General features: G+C 41.7%; 1 protein-coding gene across 24 annotated transcripts in view; it reads right to left on the reverse strand.

Annotated features, from left to right (window-relative positions):
* The window catches only part of OBSCN (obscurin, cytoskeletal calmodulin and titin-interacting RhoGEF), a 170,112-nt gene that overhangs the window by 100,443 nt on the left and 48,081 nt on the right, over positions 1-21,588 (reverse strand). For 21 of the 24 annotated variants that reach the window (XM_040695537.2, XM_040695529.2, XM_040695545.2 and 18 more), the window contains 16 exons: positions 18,154-18,420; positions 17,734-17,846; positions 16,887-17,040; positions 15,089-15,250; positions 14,361-14,465; positions 13,361-13,627; positions 12,482-12,751; positions 11,517-11,783; positions 10,648-10,914; positions 9,000-9,266; positions 8,068-8,337; positions 7,165-7,431; positions 6,322-6,588; positions 5,207-5,479; positions 3,416-3,682; positions 286-552 (listed from right to left, as the gene is read on the reverse strand). In XM_040695537.2, the coding sequence (XP_040551471.1) occupies positions 286-552; positions 3,416-3,682; positions 5,207-5,479; positions 6,322-6,588; positions 7,165-7,431; positions 8,068-8,337; positions 9,000-9,266; positions 10,648-10,914; positions 11,517-11,783; positions 12,482-12,751; positions 13,361-13,627; positions 14,361-14,465; positions 15,089-15,250; positions 16,887-17,040; positions 17,734-17,846; positions 18,154-18,420 (3,750 nt within the window). The remainder of the gene's footprint in view (positions 1-285; positions 553-3,415; positions 3,683-5,206; positions 5,480-6,321; positions 6,589-7,164; positions 7,432-8,067; positions 8,338-8,999; positions 9,267-10,647; positions 10,915-11,516; positions 11,784-12,481; positions 12,752-13,360; positions 13,628-14,360; positions 14,466-15,088; positions 15,251-16,886; positions 17,041-17,733; positions 17,847-18,153; positions 18,421-21,588) is intronic. The other 3 variants (XM_040695544.2, XM_040695526.2, XM_040695532.2) reach the window with 2 other exon arrangements.

A 21,588-nucleotide genomic window follows, 5' to 3' on the forward strand; every position in this document is an offset into this window, starting at 1 on the left:
GTGCTCCCATGCTCTTGATCTCTAACTCCAGTCTTACAGCCATGTATAACAGCAAACCAATCAGCACACAGAGCACAGGAAACAAATCTTCTGCACTAATTTTCTGCTCAGTAGGAAGAGGCAGATTTAAAATCCCAGATGCAAGATGTGAAATCACATGAAAAATATGTACAACAACTTCCAAGTATGCTACAATGCTATTACATTTTAATCATGAGATTGTAGATGGTTGCTCTATAGAGCAGCACAATAAGAAAGTGCTGCAGTGCACCCAACGTTGCTTACCGTGTACTTTCACCTGAGCAGTGGTCTTCAGTTCCCCAGCAGTACAGGTGTAGTCCCCAGCATCTATCGAAGTCACATCCCGAATGATGAGCTCTGCCACAGTGCCATGCTGCTTGAATTCATATTTCTCGCTGGCATACAGAACAGTGCCTCCTTTCATCCATTTCACTGGGGTATCGGGTTTGCTGAGCTCACAAGTCAGTTTGATTTGTTTTCCTTCCTTGGCTTCTTGGTTTTGAAGCTCTTGCTTGAAGAGAACTGGCATTTCTGAAAAGGGACATTGCACACATTCAAGCTTGCAGATCACTGTTTCCTTTTTGTTTCATTATTTTTGATTGTTATTATTCAGATAGGAAACCTCTGGAATGAAAATGCACTCTGCAACAGCAAAAAGTGTCTGAGACCATATGCTCTTTTTCCTTTTAATCACTATTTGCACTATTAAAAGACAATTGCTGTTATTATTAACAACAGCAACAGATGCTTCCAATGCTACTAATGGCACCAACTGTGTGCAACTGGCCTCAGTACTCGGAGCAATAGCAAAAATTTAGCCTTCAAGATCTTTAACGGTGTCCTAACACTCGGTTATTGGAATTTTTCTCCCCCATCCCCTCAGTAGTAAACATCAAAATGATTTAATGTAATGCCAGGATAGTGCCAGGGCACAGACATAGAGCAATGCCCTACTTCAGCCTCCCTTGGCCTTCTGAGGAGACAACCAAAGCCAAGGGGCCATGCACAGAGTATACAAAGCAACCAAAGCCAGTTCTACAGGTGCAGCTTAGACATGTCTTGGTGACATCGGGTTTGGGAGACACTGAACTAGATTGCAGATCTGTGGTCAGAGCCTGGCAACTGGTACAATAAATGTCAAACCTCCCTGAGGTCACCTGTCACATAACACAGAGGACACAAAGAAATGACAGAGCACCTTTTCTTGTAACCAGCAGTGTTAACTTTTTGCCATAAGAAACCACAACAGATTTTTATCAGACATGAATGCAGACTTAAAAACGGCACCAAAGAAAACGCAAAACACAAAAGGGTCCCTATGGACGCTCCTGTGTAGGCTCTATCACAGCCTGGGATTCAAGACTTCAAGGTGAGCTGCAGTGGAGATAGCATTTACTGGGGAAAAGGAGAAGGAAAAGAATGCCTAATTAAGTGTTTTCCCTTCAGATCATTTAAAAAATATATATAATATATAACAACCCCTCAACAACAAAACCAATCCCTTCACTCCTGGCTAGTGCTGTCTTCTAACTCAAGCTGATGAACATGCAGGTCAGCCACTGATCCATGATGCATTTTTCCTGTGGTTATTGAAATATTAAAGCTTATTCTTCTGTTGCCCTTTTATCTCTAGTCTGTGGACACCCACAGTAACACAGACACTGAATATTTTCTGCTGTTGTTTCATTCTGTCATTCTGCTTTGACCCTGATTGATAAAGGAATGTTACAACAGTATAATCTGTTGTGGGCATCTTTGTGACTTGATTCCTCTGATCTGAATCTACGTGTTTAAATCCTACATCTATTCACACCCTGCTCTGCAAAAGGAGAAATGGGGAAAGCACATAGCACTCATGGGCAGTTGGATAACACTCATTATGAATGTTGTAGTTTTTTTAACCAAGCATAACTATTCTTCTCCATCACGAGTGAGATTCAGGTCCTACTGAAGTCAATACAGATTTTATAGAATCAAAGAATGGTTTGGGTTGGAAAGGACAATTACAGCCCATCCAGTTCCAACCCCCTTGCTGTGAGCGGAGTTGCCAACCACCAGATCAGGCTGCCCAGGGCCCCATCTAACCTGGCCTTCAATCACTTTGTCTTTGTGTATATTGGGTACTGGAAAAGTATTGTAGTGCTATGGAAAGTTATAGCAACTGGGAAATCCTCATTACATCAAGTTCTTCTCTTTCCTTACATTGCAGACCTCAGCCTTGATGTGGTTTCTTGGTGCTTGGTAAATGCTGTGAGCAGCTTCCCTCCTTCTTCATGCTCAGAGGTTCAGGTTGACTCTTCCAATGAGCCAAAGACTTCTTGTTCTTGCTAGCTTCTCTTAGGGAAAGTTTATAGTGTGAGCAGTAGGTGACTCTGGTTTTGGCCCAGCTCAGTCCCAATGCTTACCTCACAATATTTTCCTAACGAGCTCAGGGAAGTACAGTAAAATCTCTTATATCTAAGAGAACGTTTGTTTCGGCTCAGACACAACCCTTCAATTATTGACTTTTCCCTGACCACATTCTTCGGAATAGGTGCTTTTGGATGCACTTCTCTCAATAAATTCAGCTGCCTCAAGCAATTCCTTACACAAATGTGGGCATATGTGCTCCCTCCATGGACAGAGATAGCACTGGAAAGAGTTTCAGAAGGTGATTCATCCTTCCTCTGCATTATCTTTTAGGCTGGGTGAATCTGAAGCACAAGTCCTACAGGGAGCAGCTGAGGGAACTGTGGTGGTTCAGCCTGAAGAGGAGGTTCAGGGGAGACCTCATCACTCTCTACAGTTCCCTGAAAGGAGGTTGTAGTGAGGTGGGAGTTGGCCTCTTTTCCCATGTAACAGCAATACAACAAGTGGAATGGCCTCAAGTTGTGCCAGGGCAGGTTCAGGTTGGGTATCAGGAAAAAGTCCTTCTCCAAAAGAGTAGTCAGGTGCTGGAATGGGCTGCCCAGGGAGGCAGTGGAATCATTATCCCTGGAGGTGTTCAAGAACAGTGGAGATGTGACACTGAGGAACATGGTCAGGGGACAATATTGGTGGTAGGCGGACAGTTGGACTAGATGATCTTAGAGGTCTTTTCCACCCTTAATGATTCTACTATCTTCTACAGAGGTTGCCACCATTCTCTCCTGACAGCTCTAGAGAGCTGATACTTTCACAGAGATAAAATCAGATAAAATGAAGGATTTTCCTGTTTCGTTTTTCTGTTTCACATTCTGCCACCTCTCTGGATGCTATCCTGGGTGATTTCACTAGAACTTTTCCTGCACTGAGCTGCAAAGACATGAGGCTCCTTTTTGATATAGTTTCACATTTACATCACTTCTATGCATTGTTCTGAACTTGCTGATGGATGACAAAGTAGAACCCAAGCCATTACTCCAAACGTTCTTACCCTTGACAGTAATAACCGCACTACTTTTAGCTGCTCCAGCCTCACACTCATATCTGCCACTGTCTCTTTCTTCTGCCCCGTATATGACCAGCTTGGCTTCAAATCCCGACCGACTGATGTTATACTTAGAAGAATTCCTAAGACTCTTCCCGTCTTTGCACCACTTTACAGGGCTGTCTGATTTGGAGGTTTCACAGTGAAGAATCACATCCTCTCCCTCAGTGACTTCAGTATCAACCAGCTCCTTTGTGAAGATGCAGGGCTTTTCTAGAATCACATAAAAATGGTCTGAGATTTTCACAAGAGGTGCAGATGTTCAAGTCACAAGTAATCTGTTGGGCTTATGTCCAAGATTACTTGCACTAAAACCACAAGTTAGCAAGGAATAATTTGGGCTACAAAGTCCTCGGGAGGGCATTAATCATGCTATAAAATCTGGTTTAGCAAATACTTAATGCTATCTCGGAGAAACTGGAAAGAAAATGCTGTAAAACATAAGATCTCTCGCATCTCATTGAACTTCAACAAGATGGAGGCACAACTTTCCTAAACACTTCTCCATGCGTGCTTCTTAGTTTGGGCCTTCCAATGGAGTGTAGAAGGCTAATTCTTGATGAAGCAAGGTACAATTGAGATTTCTCAGACAGTCATATAAAGGAGGGCTCACCTCATCATATGATTCAATTCTTCATCAGTACAAGGCCGTCTAAAAAGTAGGCAGATATTCTAGACTGGTCATGGAGGGTGTCTCTATCATTAATGGAAGACAACAGACACCTCCAAGGATGGGGTATACATTTCCAAAACATGTTTTTAGGATAGAGGAGTTGAAAAGCTCTCTGGAAGTGTTTCTCTTTCTTTATAGCTCCTAGAAGCAGCCTAAGCTAGATACGAAAAGCTAAATAGACCAAGATAGTTATTATACCTCCCAGCTTCTGGCTTTTATACATAAAAACCCAATTGGAAAATCAAAAACTGCTCTCCTCCACAATACAGCATCACATATTAGTGTTACCAAAAAGAGCCAACCCTTTGCAAATAAGATCTTTCATTTCACTTTAAAAATATCATCTGCACTTTCGTAGAGAGGTAAATATTGTCAACTGGGGCAAACTTTTTGAATGTTGAAAAAAATTTCCTTGCGAGAAACAGGATGATTCTGAAAAGAATGAGAATATGATCTGACACAGAGAGTGTGTGTTATACATCTCTGGGTAATAACAAATACTGATATTCCCACTAAGAAAACAACACTTCTCTAAACTTACATTCTTGGGTTGTCTGGCATTTGTCTTATTCCTTCCCTAAAAAGTAGACTAGCAATGTAGTTTTTGCCTAGTTTAACTTTTCAGGAGAAAATATTGTCAACCATGAATAGCAGAGAGCATGTGTAATGCTGCACTTCAAACAATGAAAATTAAATTAAAGACATATTTGCTGCTCTTTTTTCTTTTTTTTTCCTATGAGCTAATCAATTTCTTTTCACTTACCATTGCAATGGTGCCCTACGAGCTTAGCTGAAGGAAAACTGGACAGTATATCCAGTGTATCATTGTTTTAGTATAACATTCCCATCTAAGGTCCAGTAAACATATTAACAGTTCTCCAATATTGCAAAATGTTCATTTTCCAGTCCTGGTTTTGTTATATAGGTAATAATACACTCAAAAATATATAGATATACAAATGATCGGGCCAAATTTATAGCATTTTTTTTTTCACCTATCCACCTTACCCCATATTTATTTCTATGCATTCTATTCTCTCCTGCAGTTTTTATGCTTGAATTACCTTTAACAACCAAACTGGCAGATGTTTTCTTATCACCAGCTTCAAATGTAATGACCCCCGAGTCCTTCAGAGAGAGTTTTTTCAAGGTTAGCAGGTGATATCCGCCAGGCTGAGACTGGATGTCATTAAGTTCATTGGTATGGAGTGGGGTTTTATCCAAAAACCACTGCACTTTGCTATACTCTACAGGAGAGATTCTGCATTTGAACATGGCAGATTCTCCTTCTAACACAGTGACATCTTCCAGGTCTTCTGTTATTAGCACTTTCTGGCCTGAAACGAACACAGATACATCAATTACTGGAATCTTTCATTCCCAACATGAAAACCATTATGGAAACATCCAAGATTTTCCATGTATTTCAAGAAAGAAATACACTCATGATACAGAAGACCGAAACACAATTCCCCTGTTATTGAACACAAAAAAATATATTATTCACAAAAAGATAGTATATACAAGACACACACCAATATAGGATGAAGACACCTTCAGAGTACCAGAACACATAACAGGACAAGTAGTCAGCACAACGCTAATCCAATGTTACGATCTTTCCCCTAATGGAACTACCTGGCATGCAGCATCAGGGAATTTTTTACTTTTACCATGAGCTTTGGAGAACTATTTTTAACTCAGAAAGGTCAGAGATAGAAACTTCACACTGATTTCAGGGTCACCAGCCTCACCTTATGTCAGCATTTTTGTTTTTAAATTATACATAAATTTCTCAAAGTATAAATGCTCCGTATCAACCAATTGCTCTACATGTCAGGTTCCACATTGCTATATTTTTGTCCATGTCCCATGCAGTGTACGTGCCATGAGTCTGAGCCAAAAATGAGTGAATGTGTTACTCGTGCTGAGAAATAGACCTGCATATGCATGGATGGCAGCACATAAACATCTGCACACACAGCCACCCAACAGCACTGCTCTAGCTGGTACAGTTCCTTCCATTTCTGTGCAGTTTGCTCTGTGCATGGCCTGTGAACTGCTACTCAGGCAAGACAGCTGCAGCCCCAGAGATATGCCATAAATGTACAAATTCTACCAAGATAACATCTTGGTAGTGGAGAAACAGGATGCACAGTCTTATGGCTCTCACACATACCTTGTACAACTAGCTTGGCTCTGGACTGGGCATCACCAATGTCACAGGTGTACGTGTCACTGTCACTTTTCTCCAGATTTTTTATGGTCAGCTGTAGGTCTTGTCCTTTCTGTGTCATCTCGTATTTCCGGCCAGGCCTGAGCTCAGCTATGCCTTTCCTCCATATCACAGAGGATGCAGCTTTCTCGCTCTGGCATATAAAAACTGCAGTTCCACTTTCTTCAATTTTCAGATCTGAAAGTTCTTTGATAAAGTAGTTAGGCTTTTCTGGAAGGAAAAAAAAAAAAAAAAAAGAGGGATGAGGGTGTAGGACAAAGATTTGTTACCCCAACAAGTCCAAAGCATACAGATGAGTCCTGAATCTCCTTTGCCCTCACTTACAGAACCAAATCTGGAAAGTTTAATACCATTATATGGGTGCTGGTGGGATTTCATTTGGCAAGCTGTGTATAGTTTTGATTACCCATATTCAATAAAGACTAATTCAGATTGCCATCTTTGCTTGGCTCATTAAGTAACACCCAAGATCATAGAATCACAGAATGATCATAGAATCATAGAATGGCCTGGGTTGAAAAGGACCTCAAAGATCATCTGGTTTCAACCCCCCCCTGCCATGGGCAGGGTCACCAACCATGAGACCAGGCTGCCCAGAGCCACATCATTGTGGTGGATCATTCGGATTCCAGATTATTTTAAATAAAAGACTCTAATCCATAATATTCTCTGAAAACTAATAATTGATCCCCCTTAAGAAGACAGAAGGGAAGAACATCTCCCAGAAGTTACAGATATTTACCTCAACTTCTCTACATGCCATCCCCAGTGTGCTTTTCAACTCACCTTGCACAGTGACCCTGGCTTTTGTTTTAGAGTCCTCTGTCTCACAGGTGTACTCCCCGCTGTCCTTGACGGTGGAGTCATGGATGATCAGAATGGCCCTCGTTCCCTCCTGCTGCAGGTCGTACTTCTGGCTTTTTCGGATTGCTTTGCCATCCTTGTACCACCTGATGTTCACATCGGGTTTCGACAGCTCGCAGCTCAGGCTGATGTCCTGCCCTGCTGCTGACGTCTTATCCTCCAGCTGTTTTGTAACCTCAGTAGGTTTTTCTGAAAGAAAAAATGCATTTTGAGCAACGTACACTTAGGGTAGGATGCCTCTCTCTAAATACATGCATCTACGCGCTGGAGATAAGTCTGAGAGGCACTTGCAATGGAGGCCATTCTACAGCCAGCAGTAATCTGCCAAGTACAGGCAATGGAATTCAAGGCACCATTTATTTTGTCTTAAATCTATCCAATTGGAGATGATGAACCATGTCTGAAAACTGTCTCTTTCTTCTCTTCGCTGATCACACTGGGAGCCTCGGGTGATGCTCTCAGATGCCCATGTTCTAGATAGGAATTTTTTGTACAGCTAGATGATGTGAAGGCCATCCCTTCAGCTTACACTTAAAGGATATTTGCTCCTACAGTTCCCTGAACAGATCGTTCCTGATTTATTCTTTATGGAACAAGCTGTAGTGAGATGCCCATTTCCAACACTACCCCAGTGTCTTGGGTAGCTCTCGCATTTGTGTAAAATGTTTCATCCTTTCACTTATTTTTAAGAGAAATTCTCAGTGCTTCAAGGTTCACGTAGAAGGTTGCTATTTACTTTAACTGTATTATGAGTTAGCTCTCACAACAATCTTATCAGAAGACAATTGAAGGAATCAGACCCCAGAATCTCTCTGATCTCATTACCTTTTACAACCAGAGAAGCTTTGGAGGTTAGCCCACGGGCAGTGAAAACGACTTCCCCAGAGTCAGCAGGAATCACACTTTTGATACTGAGAGTATACTTCCGACCCACGTTAGAAGCTTTAAATCGCCCACCACTTTCCACTCTGCTCCCATTCAGTGTCCAGTTGAAGTCATCAATGCTTTCATGGGACAGAATGCATTCAAAAGTACAATCTTCTCCTTCCTGGATTTCAGTGTTCTTCAGCCGTTTGGTAATGCCAATGTTCAGCTCTGGAAGATAAGAGATAGGCTAATATGAGGTTTATATGGAGAAAAGGCATTTATGATTGACATGAGTAGTAGTACTGGTGTTTTAACTCAGGATTTGCAGGACATGGCTGTGTTCCTTACTGATGTACTTGACTTGCAAAGAATCTCTCAGACATTCTCCACTCATTACCAGAAATTACCAGAAAGATATAGAAAAAGAGACATGCGAATCTGGCTTTGCTCTGGAAGAACTGCATGGAGAGCAGCTCATTCCATAGAGCAGAGTGAAGATTCAATGAGCTACAGAGGGAAAACCTAACAGAGAGGATGACTCTAGGATGCTGTGTGAGAAAAAGGGTTTTGCCTATGACAAGGAATTAAACATTTCTATTTGCTAATTTGTTACCATCCTACCCCTACTGGTGTTCAAACCATTTCTCCATTTTAGGGATGTTTAGAAAGGAAACATTTCCAGGACATTCTTGACACATTCAGTGATTTTTGTGGAAAAATGAGATATATTTACATCAAAAGCAATGGGAACTGTCCAGACATCACAGTACTAAATTGCAGTAACACTGTTTTATTGTAGAGACCATTAAGGCTCATGAGGGAATAGGTGTAAGACATCGTGACCAACTTGAACGTGCTTTCAGCACCCCTTTACTGTCCACAGTACTTACCCTGAACGCCAACTTTTGACTTGGCAACATCAGTGCCAATATCACAGGTGTATAAACCTGCATCTGCCTTCTCGAGGTCGTGGATAAGGAGATACAGGGTCTTCCCAGACTGTACCAGCTCATACTTGTTGCCAGAAGTGAGCACAACACCGTCCTTTTTCCACACTGGTTTGACCTTCTCTTTGGAGACTTCACATTCCAGTTTAATCACACCTCGCTCCTCACCAAAAACATCATCCAAGGACTTCAAGAAGACAGCAGGCTTCTCTGGAATTAAACAGGCAACATAGGACAATGGGATATTTAAGTTGAGATATTTCTGATTGCTTTCAGATTTTTAAAGAGGGATAAATAAACCCTTACCGATTCTGACAACTCCAATATAGAACATAAAGCAGTTTCCTGTCTGACAATTGAATGAGTTTTATGGAATTCTGAACTAATCAGTAGGAGAATACAGGGAGCAGGACGGACAGCCTGCATTGCCATGGGTGGGACTGACATCATGTGAAGTAATTGGGATGCAGCTCTTCTATAGCTGGAGAGCTGTCACTGCCCTCTCATGAAGCAGGGCTCATGCAGCAGGCAGCAGCAGCATTAAGAGGATATGCTGCTGAACACTTTTGATTTTCCTGTTTTATTGACTCCATCTATCTATCTTCTATTTCACAGATAAGATGTTTATACTGGGAAAAAAAAAATCCACCAAATATAAAAGAAAGAAGGGAGAGGAACTCCTTCAAACTCTGAGTGGATAAAGTAAAAGAACTTAATTGCTGGGGAGAGCAGATTAGAATCACAGAATACTTAAAGCTGGAAGGGACCTTTAAAGGCTATCTAGTCCAACTCCCCTGCAATAAACAGAAACATCCACAGCTAGATCAGGTTGCTCACAGCCTGGTCATTAGTCATACCAGGAGGCAAAACACTCATAGAATGATCTCTCTGATTTCCTACAAGAATGTGGCAGATATCAGACTGACTTTCAGATAGAATGTTTCCCAGTGATACATCCATTCTAGATCAACACAGATATGATAGAGATAACTCAGGACAACAAATCACTATGAGTTACCCGAGCGTGCACGTACAGATGTGTTTCAAGGAGTTCCAAGGAACTGACCAGATTCAGCATGCAATTTACTATGGCCTAGGTGACATACGAGAACTCGTTAAATCTCTACAATTAAGTTGTGTGACCAAATTTTAAAGCATATTAAGAACAGCAGCAAACTGCATTCGTTTTGCTGAATCAGTGCCACTCAAGAACAGATATACTCAAAGCTGTGCCCTACCCTTGAATGTAAACACCAGCTCTGCTCCTTGCAGTCATAAATCCTTAGAGACAACAGCGTTTACACTGCATACTACTGAAGCAATTGCTACTACTGAAGAAATTGCTCTTGAAACTCTCTTATGTTAAGTAAAATGACGATAAAGAGCTATGGAATGTTTCGGCAGAACACCAAAACCATCCTCCTTTCCTGATATTTATCTGCTACAATGGAACCTTCCACTGGAACAAAGCCCCTGATGACTTGTCACCCCAGAGCGGTGAGGTTTAGAATCAGGACTGTTGCATGATGCAGTAAATCATAGCTCATTAGCATCTCTTATTCACATCCAGGAGGGGTGTGATCAGACCCACCTATCACCTTCAGACGTGCACTCTCTGACACCTTGTCCGACTTCATTGTCACTGTGCCAGCATCCTCAGGCTTGACCTGCTTCATTGTCAGTGTGTAGCAATTGCCAACGTTCTTGATGTCATTGTAATTGTTGGTGTAAAGGAGGGTGCCATTCAGGAACCATTCCACATCCTCGTCATCATGGGACAGCTCACAGGAGAAGATAGCAGAGCTCTCTTCTTCAATTTCCACATCCTGCAGGTGTTTGGTTACTTCTACATTGCGGGCTGCAGGAAAACAAGGTGCACCATTACCACTGTTACTATAAACCAGTGTTGTCATACTGGGATGTGGTCCAATGGTTGGACTAAATGATCTTCATCGTCTTTTCCAACCTCAATTACTCTATGAGTCTATGACCGTTATGAATAACAAATGAACAACAGGTAAGAGCTGACACAGTGGTCGGTGGAAATGAAAGCCACAGACATGCACCAAAAATCAGAGGCCTGTCACAGTTTACTTCACACACACACAAAAAAAAAAACCCAACATTTTTACCTAGAATTATTAAAGAGTTTCAAAGGGTTCAGTTTCTTGGACAAAATGGAAAATAATATGTCTCGAGAAAAGAAAGACAAGTTCAATTCTACGTAATCCCATCACCTTGCCCAGAAATTACTCTTGCGTGTGCATAACCCACCTGAGTGTAAATGTTTGATTTCAGTATGCTGTAACTTCTGCACAGTGCATAATATAAACAGTTCAGTAAAGATTATACATTTATAAAGTTAGCAGGGGAAAACTGTAGAAATCAACCTCAAGAAGAGAAATCTTAGGTGAAATATTAAGCCATAAAACCATGCGAGGCCACCCTCCCTGCTCATACCTTCAACTGTCAGCGTGGCCTCAGTCTCTGCAATTCCTGCCTTGCACTTGTACACACCAGCATCATCAGGCTTCAGCTTCAGAATCTTGAGCTCTGCTGAATGTTTATCCCTCTTGATCTTGTACTTCTCAGAGGGCTCAATGGGTGTGTGGCCCTTGAACCATTTCACAACCTTTGGAGAAGGCCTGAAGTCGCAGGACAGGATGACAGAATGACGTTCCAAAGCTGTCTTGTCCTCCAATTTCCTGGTGATTTGTATATGGTAATCTGCCAAGCAGGGTTGGAAGAGAAGAAAGGATGAGGGCAATTGGAAGAAGAGAAAAGTTTCTCATATGTATTCCATCCCAATTAATTTCATGTATGCTCATGTTCACAATGGTTCTGTGAACTACTTTGAAGGTAAAACAAATGATTATCGATAGGGAATGCTACTGACTACATTTCTATAAAATAATACTATATATTATCTAACAAATGCACAGTCCTGTTCTTGTTCTGTGCTTATTGAATTGCTCTCAGTTGAGGATTTTATTCAAATAAGAGTGAGTTGAAGACATAACAAGGACTTCAGGATGTGAACAGAGACTCTTACTCTGGGGACAACAGAAGATAAAAAAAAGCCTGGAAGCTTTGTATCAGATCAAATCAATGACTAACTGCATCAAATATATGTGCTACCAAAGTTAAACTTGTCTAGTTCAGAAATACAATACATTTCACCTGATTTGACTTCTTTGGTATAGCTAAGGAAAGAAAAAATCTTAGCTCTGTAGATCTGAATACTAAGCACATCACTCCTATTCAAACAGATCCCTTATTGAAACATAGCTGTCTCATTTAGTGTTGAACAACTTTTAATTGGGAATGGGGCAGACCTTCCAGGTATACACACAATATTTCAAAAACGCCAGGGAAGGAAGACTGTTCATTAATTAATTAATGTAATCCAAGCTAGGACGTGGTACCTCTGACGAGCAGATTTGCTGTGGATTTTGATTTGCCAATTGAGAACTGAATGGTGCCTGTCATATCAGTGGTGGTTTTCAGTATGGTCAGCCGGTGGATGGTGCCTTCTTGCTGCATGATAATATTTCTGCCAGCCTGTAAGACTTCTCCACGTAGATACCACTTGGGAGGCTTCACAGAAGGAATGGATATCTCGCATTCAAATTTGGCTTCTTCAGGCTCAGTCACATCCTCATCACACAGCTCCTTTACTATGCTGATGGATTGCTCTTTAAGAAGGATGGAATGAGAGAAAGCAGAGATTTAGAAGGAATGAAGAAAACCCTTACATTATCACCCTGCTCACCCATGCCAGCATTACTGCACAAGAACACTACATCTATCAGCTCAAAATGCCTTAAAATATCTAAATAAAAAAAAAAAAAGGGAATGTTGTCGTAAAGAAGTCAGACAGTGAGACGTTGACAACCTGAAGACAGCCCACATCTTCTGATTCCCAGTCCAATTTCCAAAGCAAACCATGACCTTCCCATCCCAGTATCAAACTCCTGGCATTATAAAATGGAACAGAGGTTCAACGAAACACAGATATTGATAATTACTTTGGTTAACTACAGCAACTTATCTCTGAACAAGTTTTCTCCTGGTAAAGGTCTCTGTAGCCCAAATTTAATGACTACTTAGGAGAAATACATTTTCCGGGATGTTCTTGCCCTTATAATCCTAACAGGAAGAACATCAATGGACTTGGGGAAAACAAAAAACCCCCTGAATTTAAATAATTGTTTAATTTGCACTGTGTTTTCAAAGTAAGTGACAATGGCTTTTGTATAAGTCTATCTGTATTCCACTGCATTTTATTTCTTTATTTATTTTACCTTCAACAAAGAAATGAGCGCTGCTTTTATCATCAAAGGCATCACAAGTGTATGTGTCCTCATCTTCATAGTCTGCATCGTTGATGATGAGCTTCCGATACACACCATCGCTCACAATTTCATATTTGTCACTAGGATGAATTTCAACATCCTTTTTGTACCACTTAACTTCAGCATTGGCACGAGACACCTGGCACTCCAGGAATCCCCGATGCTTTTCAAGTGCAATCTTATCTCGCAGAGGCTTCACAATTTTCACAGGCAGCTCTAAAAAGAGTGAAACAAACAAACAAACAAACATATGTGTGTGTGTATATATATATATATATATATATATATATATATAAAATAATCAGCGCAGTTTCTGTGAAAGAGGCCAATTAAAAACTCAATAGCAGTAGTTCTTTTATGGATGGTTACTTGGATGGCGACACACTGTTAAGCACTTGATCTAACGCACAGCAAATAAAGAGCTAATTAAAAGAAGACTTGTTATCCCTATTTTACCACTTGGATGGCCAAATTTCAGAGATAAGTGTAAATTACTCAGCACCATACGTCAGTGCAGTGGCAAAGCCAGGGACTGAACTCAGATTTCCCGAGTTCTTGAGTAGAGTGTTAATTCAAACATCTTCCTTTTCTTTCTCTATCACACTACTTAAGCTTAACCTTATATATAAAAACCCAAACCTGTGCTCTTTTCAAACAGCAAGAGAAAATTAAGAAAAAGTCAAGCTATGTTTTTTTATCCCTCGACATTCAAATACAAATCTGAAGTCTAAAGGTAGAAAATCAACCTCCCGAGGAAATAAACTGTTTTACTTAGCAAAAGTAAATCCCAAAAGACAAGGTGGATATTTCACAGGCAGAAAGGTAGGTAGGAGTTATTTCTGTGAAAGGTCCAGGTGTTGTTTAACTTCCTTGACATTAAAGCAAAGGGTGCTAGCTGGTTTATAACATGAGATAATTTAAGCAAAGTTGTCATCAGAAGCGTAATTACCTTTAACTGTAAGATGGGCACGAGATTCTGCCTTTTCTGCTACAAATTTGATTTCTGCTGCATCTTTGACTTGGACACGTGTGTAAGTCAGTGAGTAGGTCTTTCCTGAAGCAGAGAACCACAGAGTCACTTAGGTTGGAAAAGACCACTAAGATCATCTAGTCCAACCACCAACCCATCCCCACCAAACTGTGTTCTTGAGAGCAGACAACCACACATTGCTTCCTTACACAAACAGCTCTGAGGCACATCACCAGGCTGAGCATCATCCATCTGGTTTCACAGCACCACTGCCTGTTCTCATGTCAGTGAAGCCACCCATTCCCCTACAATCACATTCCCATCAAAGCGTAATCTAAACACAGCTTCTACAAGGACTGACCGAATGCGGCCGCCATCACCTACGAGGTACTTGAGAGAGAAGGATCACAATTGCTGTCAGACAAAAACTCCTTTGAGAGGTGAACTGACTGCCCTGTTCACCTCCACTTTGGAAATAATTACATTGATTTCCTACCTGCTCCTGGCAACATGGGACGGTGGGATAGCATCACATTTCCCACACTAAAGTTCCCACCATGTCATCCCCTTGTTCCAGCCTAACTGCAACCCCTAAACAAAAGGGGAACTCCCTTCTGACCCTTCTTAACTTGATTTCAGACATCCTTTCTGCTTGTTCTCCAACCCATCCCCCACTCAGGAAAAAGATCCCCCCTCTTACACCCTACCATCTTGACGCATTCTAATGTTGTCATCAGCCTTCAGCTTGTTGTCATCTTTGTACCACTGGGTTTGAACCTCATCGTGTGAAATCTCACAGACGAAAGATGCACTCTCATATTCATTCACTTCCACATCTTCCAGTGGTTTAACAATCTTGATATCTCGAGCTGTGAAACAGTAGAGATGTATTTGTCAGGGTGTCTCCAGAACTGAGCGTAGCATCTTTTCCTTACATATATTTGCATGGAAAATAAATGGGATTACAATTTATTCTAAACCATTATCCGTTCACGAGTCGTTTCTCTCTTCAACACAGTAAATACATTATTGCCCTTGAACTTAAAGATAGATGTACTAGCTACAGTGGAGCTCACTGCAAATAGCTTTCATGGAAGCCAGAATCTCATTTATTCTAAAACCTGTTCAGTCACATTAAGAGTAGAAAAACCATAAAATAGAATGGTTTGGGTTGGAAAGAACCTTTAGGATCATCTAGTTCCAACCCCCCTCCAGACCAACTCTTCTCCTCAGGGTCAAGGCTGCTCTCAAGCCATTCTCCTCCCAGCCTGTACCTGTGCTTGGGATTGCCCTGACCCAGGTGCAGGACCTTGCACTTGGCTGTGTTGAACTTCATGAGGTTGCCATGGGCCCATCTCTCCAGCCTGTCCAGGTCCCTCTGGGTAGCATCCCTTCCCTCTAGCATGTCAACAGCACCACTCAGCTTAGCATCATCTGCAAACTTGCAGAGGGTACACTTGATTCCACTGTCCATGTCACCTACAAAGATGTTAAATAACACTGGTCCCAACACCAGTCTCCATCTGGACACTGAGCTATTAACTGCAACTCTGAGTGTGACCATCCAGCCAATTCCTTATCCTGCAAGTGGTCCATTCATCAAAAATATTTTTTCTCCAATTCGGTGACCAAGATGTCATGCGGGACAGTATCAAATGCTTTGCACAAGTCCAAGTAGATGATATCAGTTACTCTTCCATTATCCACTGATGCTGTTATGCTCCCTAGTCTCTCCTTAGCTCGTGTGCCCAGAATGCATGGGGAATCTGAGCCACAAGTCTTACCTAGGGGGTACCTCTGCTTCCAAATCTCTTGAACATGACACAATCACTTTTAACTCTCCAGGTCTGCACTTATGTCAGAACCAGACCATATTTCTGTGTTACTGCTGCCTTTTCCTTCTGAAGGGCCTGGATACAACTTGGATTAACCTCAGGAGCAGAGTTCCTGCATAAACCAGCCAGTACTGAAACAGCAACCCAACCTGGCTGCAGACTGAGAGCGAAAATGAGAGTTCACCAAAGTAATGGAACTGGACAGATGCTCATGAAGAGACTGCTAACACTGAACACAAATGGCCACATGAGGACAGCATCTAGTAAGAAATCAGAAGAAAGCATCCTTTCAGATGTCCCTTTGGAAGCTGGCATCTATGAGGGCACAGCAGACCTGCGCGTTCAGTAACCAGTCTGATACTTGAGAGCCTGATGATGAACTACAACTGAGGTTTAACCAGTGCAGTACATGGAGGGAGAATCTGTCTTGAGCATGAAGAAGAGAGGCAGTCGGATATCGTGGCATTTTCTTTAGCATTTTCTACACTGCGAAAAAGTATGGCAAGTCTTGAAATTGTACCCAGGGACTGTCCAGTTTGTATTCAGGCAAAGTCCTTCTTTGGCAGTGGCAGAAGCTGAACCAAACCATAGGCATGTCAGACACTGAATCCCAATCTGTCCAGTGCAAAATACCGTGATAGGATTTATTTACTCTTTCAGTTAAACGTACCGTGAACCTTTAGGGTAGCTGATGTCTTGTCTTCAGCTGCTTGGCACGTGTAGGTTCCCTGGTCTTCATATTCACACTTGTGAATAACAAGACTTCTCTTATTTCCCTGGGAAATAATGCCCACTTTTTTACTTTGCCGGAGCTCCTTCCCATCCTAGAAGGGAAAATGCCAGGTCAGATCTCCATCAGTCCTTCTATCTCTGCACTGAGCAAAAGGAGCCTTCAGATCTGTGCTTAATTCACCTGCCTCCCCAGACTTAAACTGTAAAACTTAAGCACAGTACAATGTTTTCAACATGTAGAAAGGGCTGTAGAACATGCATAAATTTTGGCTGACCTATGACAGCTTAAAGCACGGCAAAGGACTGGCAACAAAGCCATTTGGACATTACCTTGAAGAAATGACGTTATCCCCACGTAAGGGAAGAAACAGCTGAGCCCCAGGAAGGTACACAAAGTACCTGAGCAAATTCTCAGACTGTCAGGTGCAAAGAAAACTGAGGTTTTACCTTAAAATCCAGTTCACAACGAGGCTATAAATCCTGGATGAGAATTTCTATGTAAGAGTTGGAGCTCAAGACTGTACTCCTACCAACAACATTTTGTGCAGCAAGACCTCAGGAGTTCACAATGAACCCAAGAAAAATTTCAATTTTCAACCTTATAAATGAACTCAGGATATAATAACAAAGAGTGCTGATCTGGGCAAGTAAAAGAGCATAAAGGAAAGAGAGCATTGCAAAAGCTATAATGCAAAAGCTCAGATTCGCATCTCTTGGAAGCAAAATTAAAGACTCTCGTTCATTTCCAGAGAACTCAGAAATGAAAATACCATTTCGTGCCATACCTTGAACCACTTGACATCCACGTTGGGTCTGGACAGCTCACACTCAAATGTGACCTTGTCCTTCTGAGTGATGTTGATGTCTGCCAATGGTTTGCTGATTTTCACAGGCAATTCTAAGAGGGAAAATAAAGGATGTGCATTTAGTTGGGAATGAGGTCTCTAGGAGCATCTGGCATGAGGAAAAATGAAAGGCAGTGCCTACTTTCCATGCTTAATATAACTCGTAATTAACAACAAAAAACTCTATCATTTATCATTACTTGTGCTAGGGACAATGATGCTACAATGATCCTCTTGGTATCTGAGGGGTACTCTGGTGGCCCAATGCATAACATTCTTTGCAGCTGGAAGGAAAGCTGGTTCTGCTCTTAAAGTAATCTGGGACAGGAGCAGATAACCACATCCTGCACCAGCCAATACCTGTCACAGTGAGCTTCCCCGATGAATTAATGCCTTCTGCTTTAAAGGAGATGAGTCCTGCATCTTCAAGGGTCACAGAAGAAAGTGTCAGTGAGTGTTTCTTCCCCTGGACGGCCATCGTGACATTTGGTGCAGGCTTCAGCCGCACGCCGTCCTTCTGCCAAGTCCCTTCCACGTCCTCATGGGACACCTCCACCGAAAAGGTGACAGTCCCCTTCTCAGAGACTTCGAGGGGCTGCAGACCTTTCACCAGCTTAATCTGCCGCACTGGAAAACAACAAGGAGAGGTTGGAGGATCTCACATCAGCAGCTGAGAAATAGAATCACTGAATGAATCATAGAAAGGTTTGGGTTGGAAGGGACCTTTTAGATGATCCAGTTCCAACCCCCCTGCTGTAGGCAGGGTTGCTTCCCTCTAGACCAGGTTGCTCAAAGCCTCATCCTGCCTAGCCTTGAATGCTTGAATAGCACCAGGACCACCAAAATAAGTTACTTCCTTCTTCCTCTCCCAGGTATGGTGTCTGCAAACTCAACAACAACCTTTGCAAAAAAGAAAACTTGTTTGTAACCAGATCCATGAGTGCTCTTCTTAAGTGGATCCTTCCAGATGGAAAAAAAACAGCCACAGGCAAACGTTTCAAGTGGCCTCCTAGATAATACCCCACTTTGTATTGCACACAGACTGAAAAAAAAAATTACTTTTGCAAAGTTCTTCTTGTCATCAGGCAACAAACATTTGGGGAATAGTAGAACTAGGTAAAATTTAACTTCATATCAAGAGACTTGAAATTTCATTCTCATGTTCTCGGTATAATTTCCGCTATAATTATTTGGCCTAATTATGCTTTTCCCTGATGAAAGCCTAGAAGTGTATCAAAAGAAGGACCAATTTACCCATGACTTTTTGTCTTACTCAAACATCTCCTCCTGACCATAACTGACAATAAAATATTCAGCCAGACTACAGGTTTGAGCAGCTCAGTTGTTTCTAGGATCTCCTGGAATCTCAAGCTTGGAACATACAGTTGTCTTTTGATTAAATGTCTTTTATAGTGGAGTAAAGCAATAGGTTTTCACATAGCTATTCCTCATTTGCCTTGCTCTGAAAGCGTTCTCAAACCACGCAGTATCAGTCCAGGGAGAAGGGAAGGAAAGGGGAAGGGGAAGTCCACAGTACTCTAAAATCAGGCTTCTTAGCCTAAAGCTCAGCAGCAAATAGCAGTCCATTTCCCCACACTGCCAGACTGCGAGCATTTAAAGAACATCTGCTGACCTCAATATGAGCTCTAATATAGCCAAAGAAAATAATATATTCAAATATTTGCTTAAGTGACAAGAAACATGGAGCATAACTTTAGTCTTCTGTTGTTAAATCTTGTTTCTACCATGAATCAGGGTAAGAGCTCGATGCTATTTTAGATAGAGGACCCCTATTTAAAATAAGTACAGCTGAATGAGTTTTTTGCACGCTGCCTCTTTCCTGCTGCATCTCATAACTAAGGCTTGAATGGTCACAAGAATTCCCTACTACCATTAGCTAAATTCCAGCTTGGATTATGCTTCACCTTGGATCACTTAGAGCTTCAGCCACTTAATGAAACTATCTCAGTTCATCTACAGAAGAGCTATTTTCTATAGGGACAATAAGCTGTGATTGCAATTGGATATCTGGAGAGTACAAATCCCATAGTTATCTTGTACCAACATCCTCTCCTTCCATCAGAACAGGAAGTTTTTAAACCAGACTCGTACAAGCTTGCATGACACACCTCGTGCAAAACTGCAAAAACACTGTTGGCAGCTATCAGGACAGCCAATTGCTTCCTGTATAGACACTGTTCCATCAGTTTTGGTTTTTTCGCTTCGCTATAACAACAGCCAGTGTCTGAAAACTCACACAACTGAATCAACCATGCTGATATATCACATTCACTGGAGGTGCTCAAGAGCCATGGGGATGTGGCACTGAGGGTCATGGTTAGTAGGCATGGTGGAGGTGGGCTGGGGCTGGATTTGGGGATCTCAGTGGTTTTCTTCCAGCCTGAATGATTTGATGATCTTGCTGGAGGGAAACTGACACAATCAAAGCTTGAAAAAAATGCCTTGGGGTGCAACTTGTAAGAGGGAATGAAGCAGCAAACTGCCCAACACTGACCTGCATTCTTCCAACACGTGGTATCAATGAACTGCTGTATTTCCCTATCTTATGTGGAGCCATTTATCTAATCTAATTGAAACTGTAAACCTGAACATAGATATAAATCAGGATCGTAGTCACCTCTGGTTCCTTAAATATTCAGAAAGACACTCTAAAGGGTAATCAAGTGCCTCTACAAATTAAAGCAGTCTCTGAAGGTCTTTGTATTTTCCAATCTCTGTTGGCTGCAGAAGGATCTGAAGTGATGCACAAGGCCCAAAGATTAGCACTGACAACCAGCTGGAGGTTAATATCTGCGGGTTGTTTTGTTTGTTTGCTTGCTTGTTTTATTTCCTACAACCATTCAGTTCGGAGAAAAGATGAGCAACTGCCAATAGAAGAGATAACTGCACATTTTGGGACACAGAAGCAGAGTTTTGTGACAACTGTCAGCCCGGAATACGTTGATGATGAAGTTGTCCTAACAGTGCATGCCAGTGATTTGACAAACCCTGCTCTGTATGAGACAGTTTGTCATCAATTGCTTGATATCTTTGATTCCCAGTTTGCTCTTAGGCAAAAAATAAAAAACACACAAATAACCTTGTCCTCATCTCAACCTTTCCAGCTGCTGGCTCACAGAAGGGGCAAAATAAAAATGCTTTTGTACTAAACAGAGAGATTTGTAGTGGAGTAACTTAAGTAAGGACGGGAGATTGAAGGTGCTGGGGGAAGACATCCAGGCTTTAGCTACAGGGCATGCATGCAGAATCACAAAACAAAGGCCAAAGTCAGAGAAATTTCAGCTTCATGAGAATTAATGGGGTTGTTGCCAGGGATTTCCACATGCCCGACCTATATGAGAATGTAAACCGTTCCAGTAAAAAAAGAGGAAAGCTGCATATAGGTGGGGAGAATTGTTGGTGAAATTATTTGTGATGTTTTTGCTAATAATATGCCCAAAATCCTGGAGCAAGAGTTAAAGTTAAGCACTTGGTCTGTATGAGTAGTCTCATGGAAGGGAACTATAAAGCTTATGGAAGGGAACTGTAAAGCTAATCCACAGCTAAAACAGATTAGAGATGAATTTCAGGAGCTTGTTTACTTTGCAGAAGTCTGAGCTTTAACCTGCTCTGAACGTCTGTGCACTGCTGAGATTCCAGGACAAAAATCTGAACCAGTGCAACAAATCAACCTGTCCATCTTGTATGAAAGAACATACTCATAAAATTCTATGGCTGAGAACACCTACAGAAATCATCCATCCCTCCTCCATTGCTCCAGGACATGCTCAGCTC

The sequence above is a fragment of the Gallus gallus genome, chromosome 2 (assembly GCF_016699485.2).
Source record: "Gallus gallus isolate bGalGal1 chromosome 2, bGalGal1.mat.broiler.GRCg7b, whole genome shotgun sequence".
In the NCBI taxonomy this organism is placed as follows: Eukaryota; Metazoa; Chordata; class Aves; order Galliformes; family Phasianidae; genus Gallus; species Gallus gallus.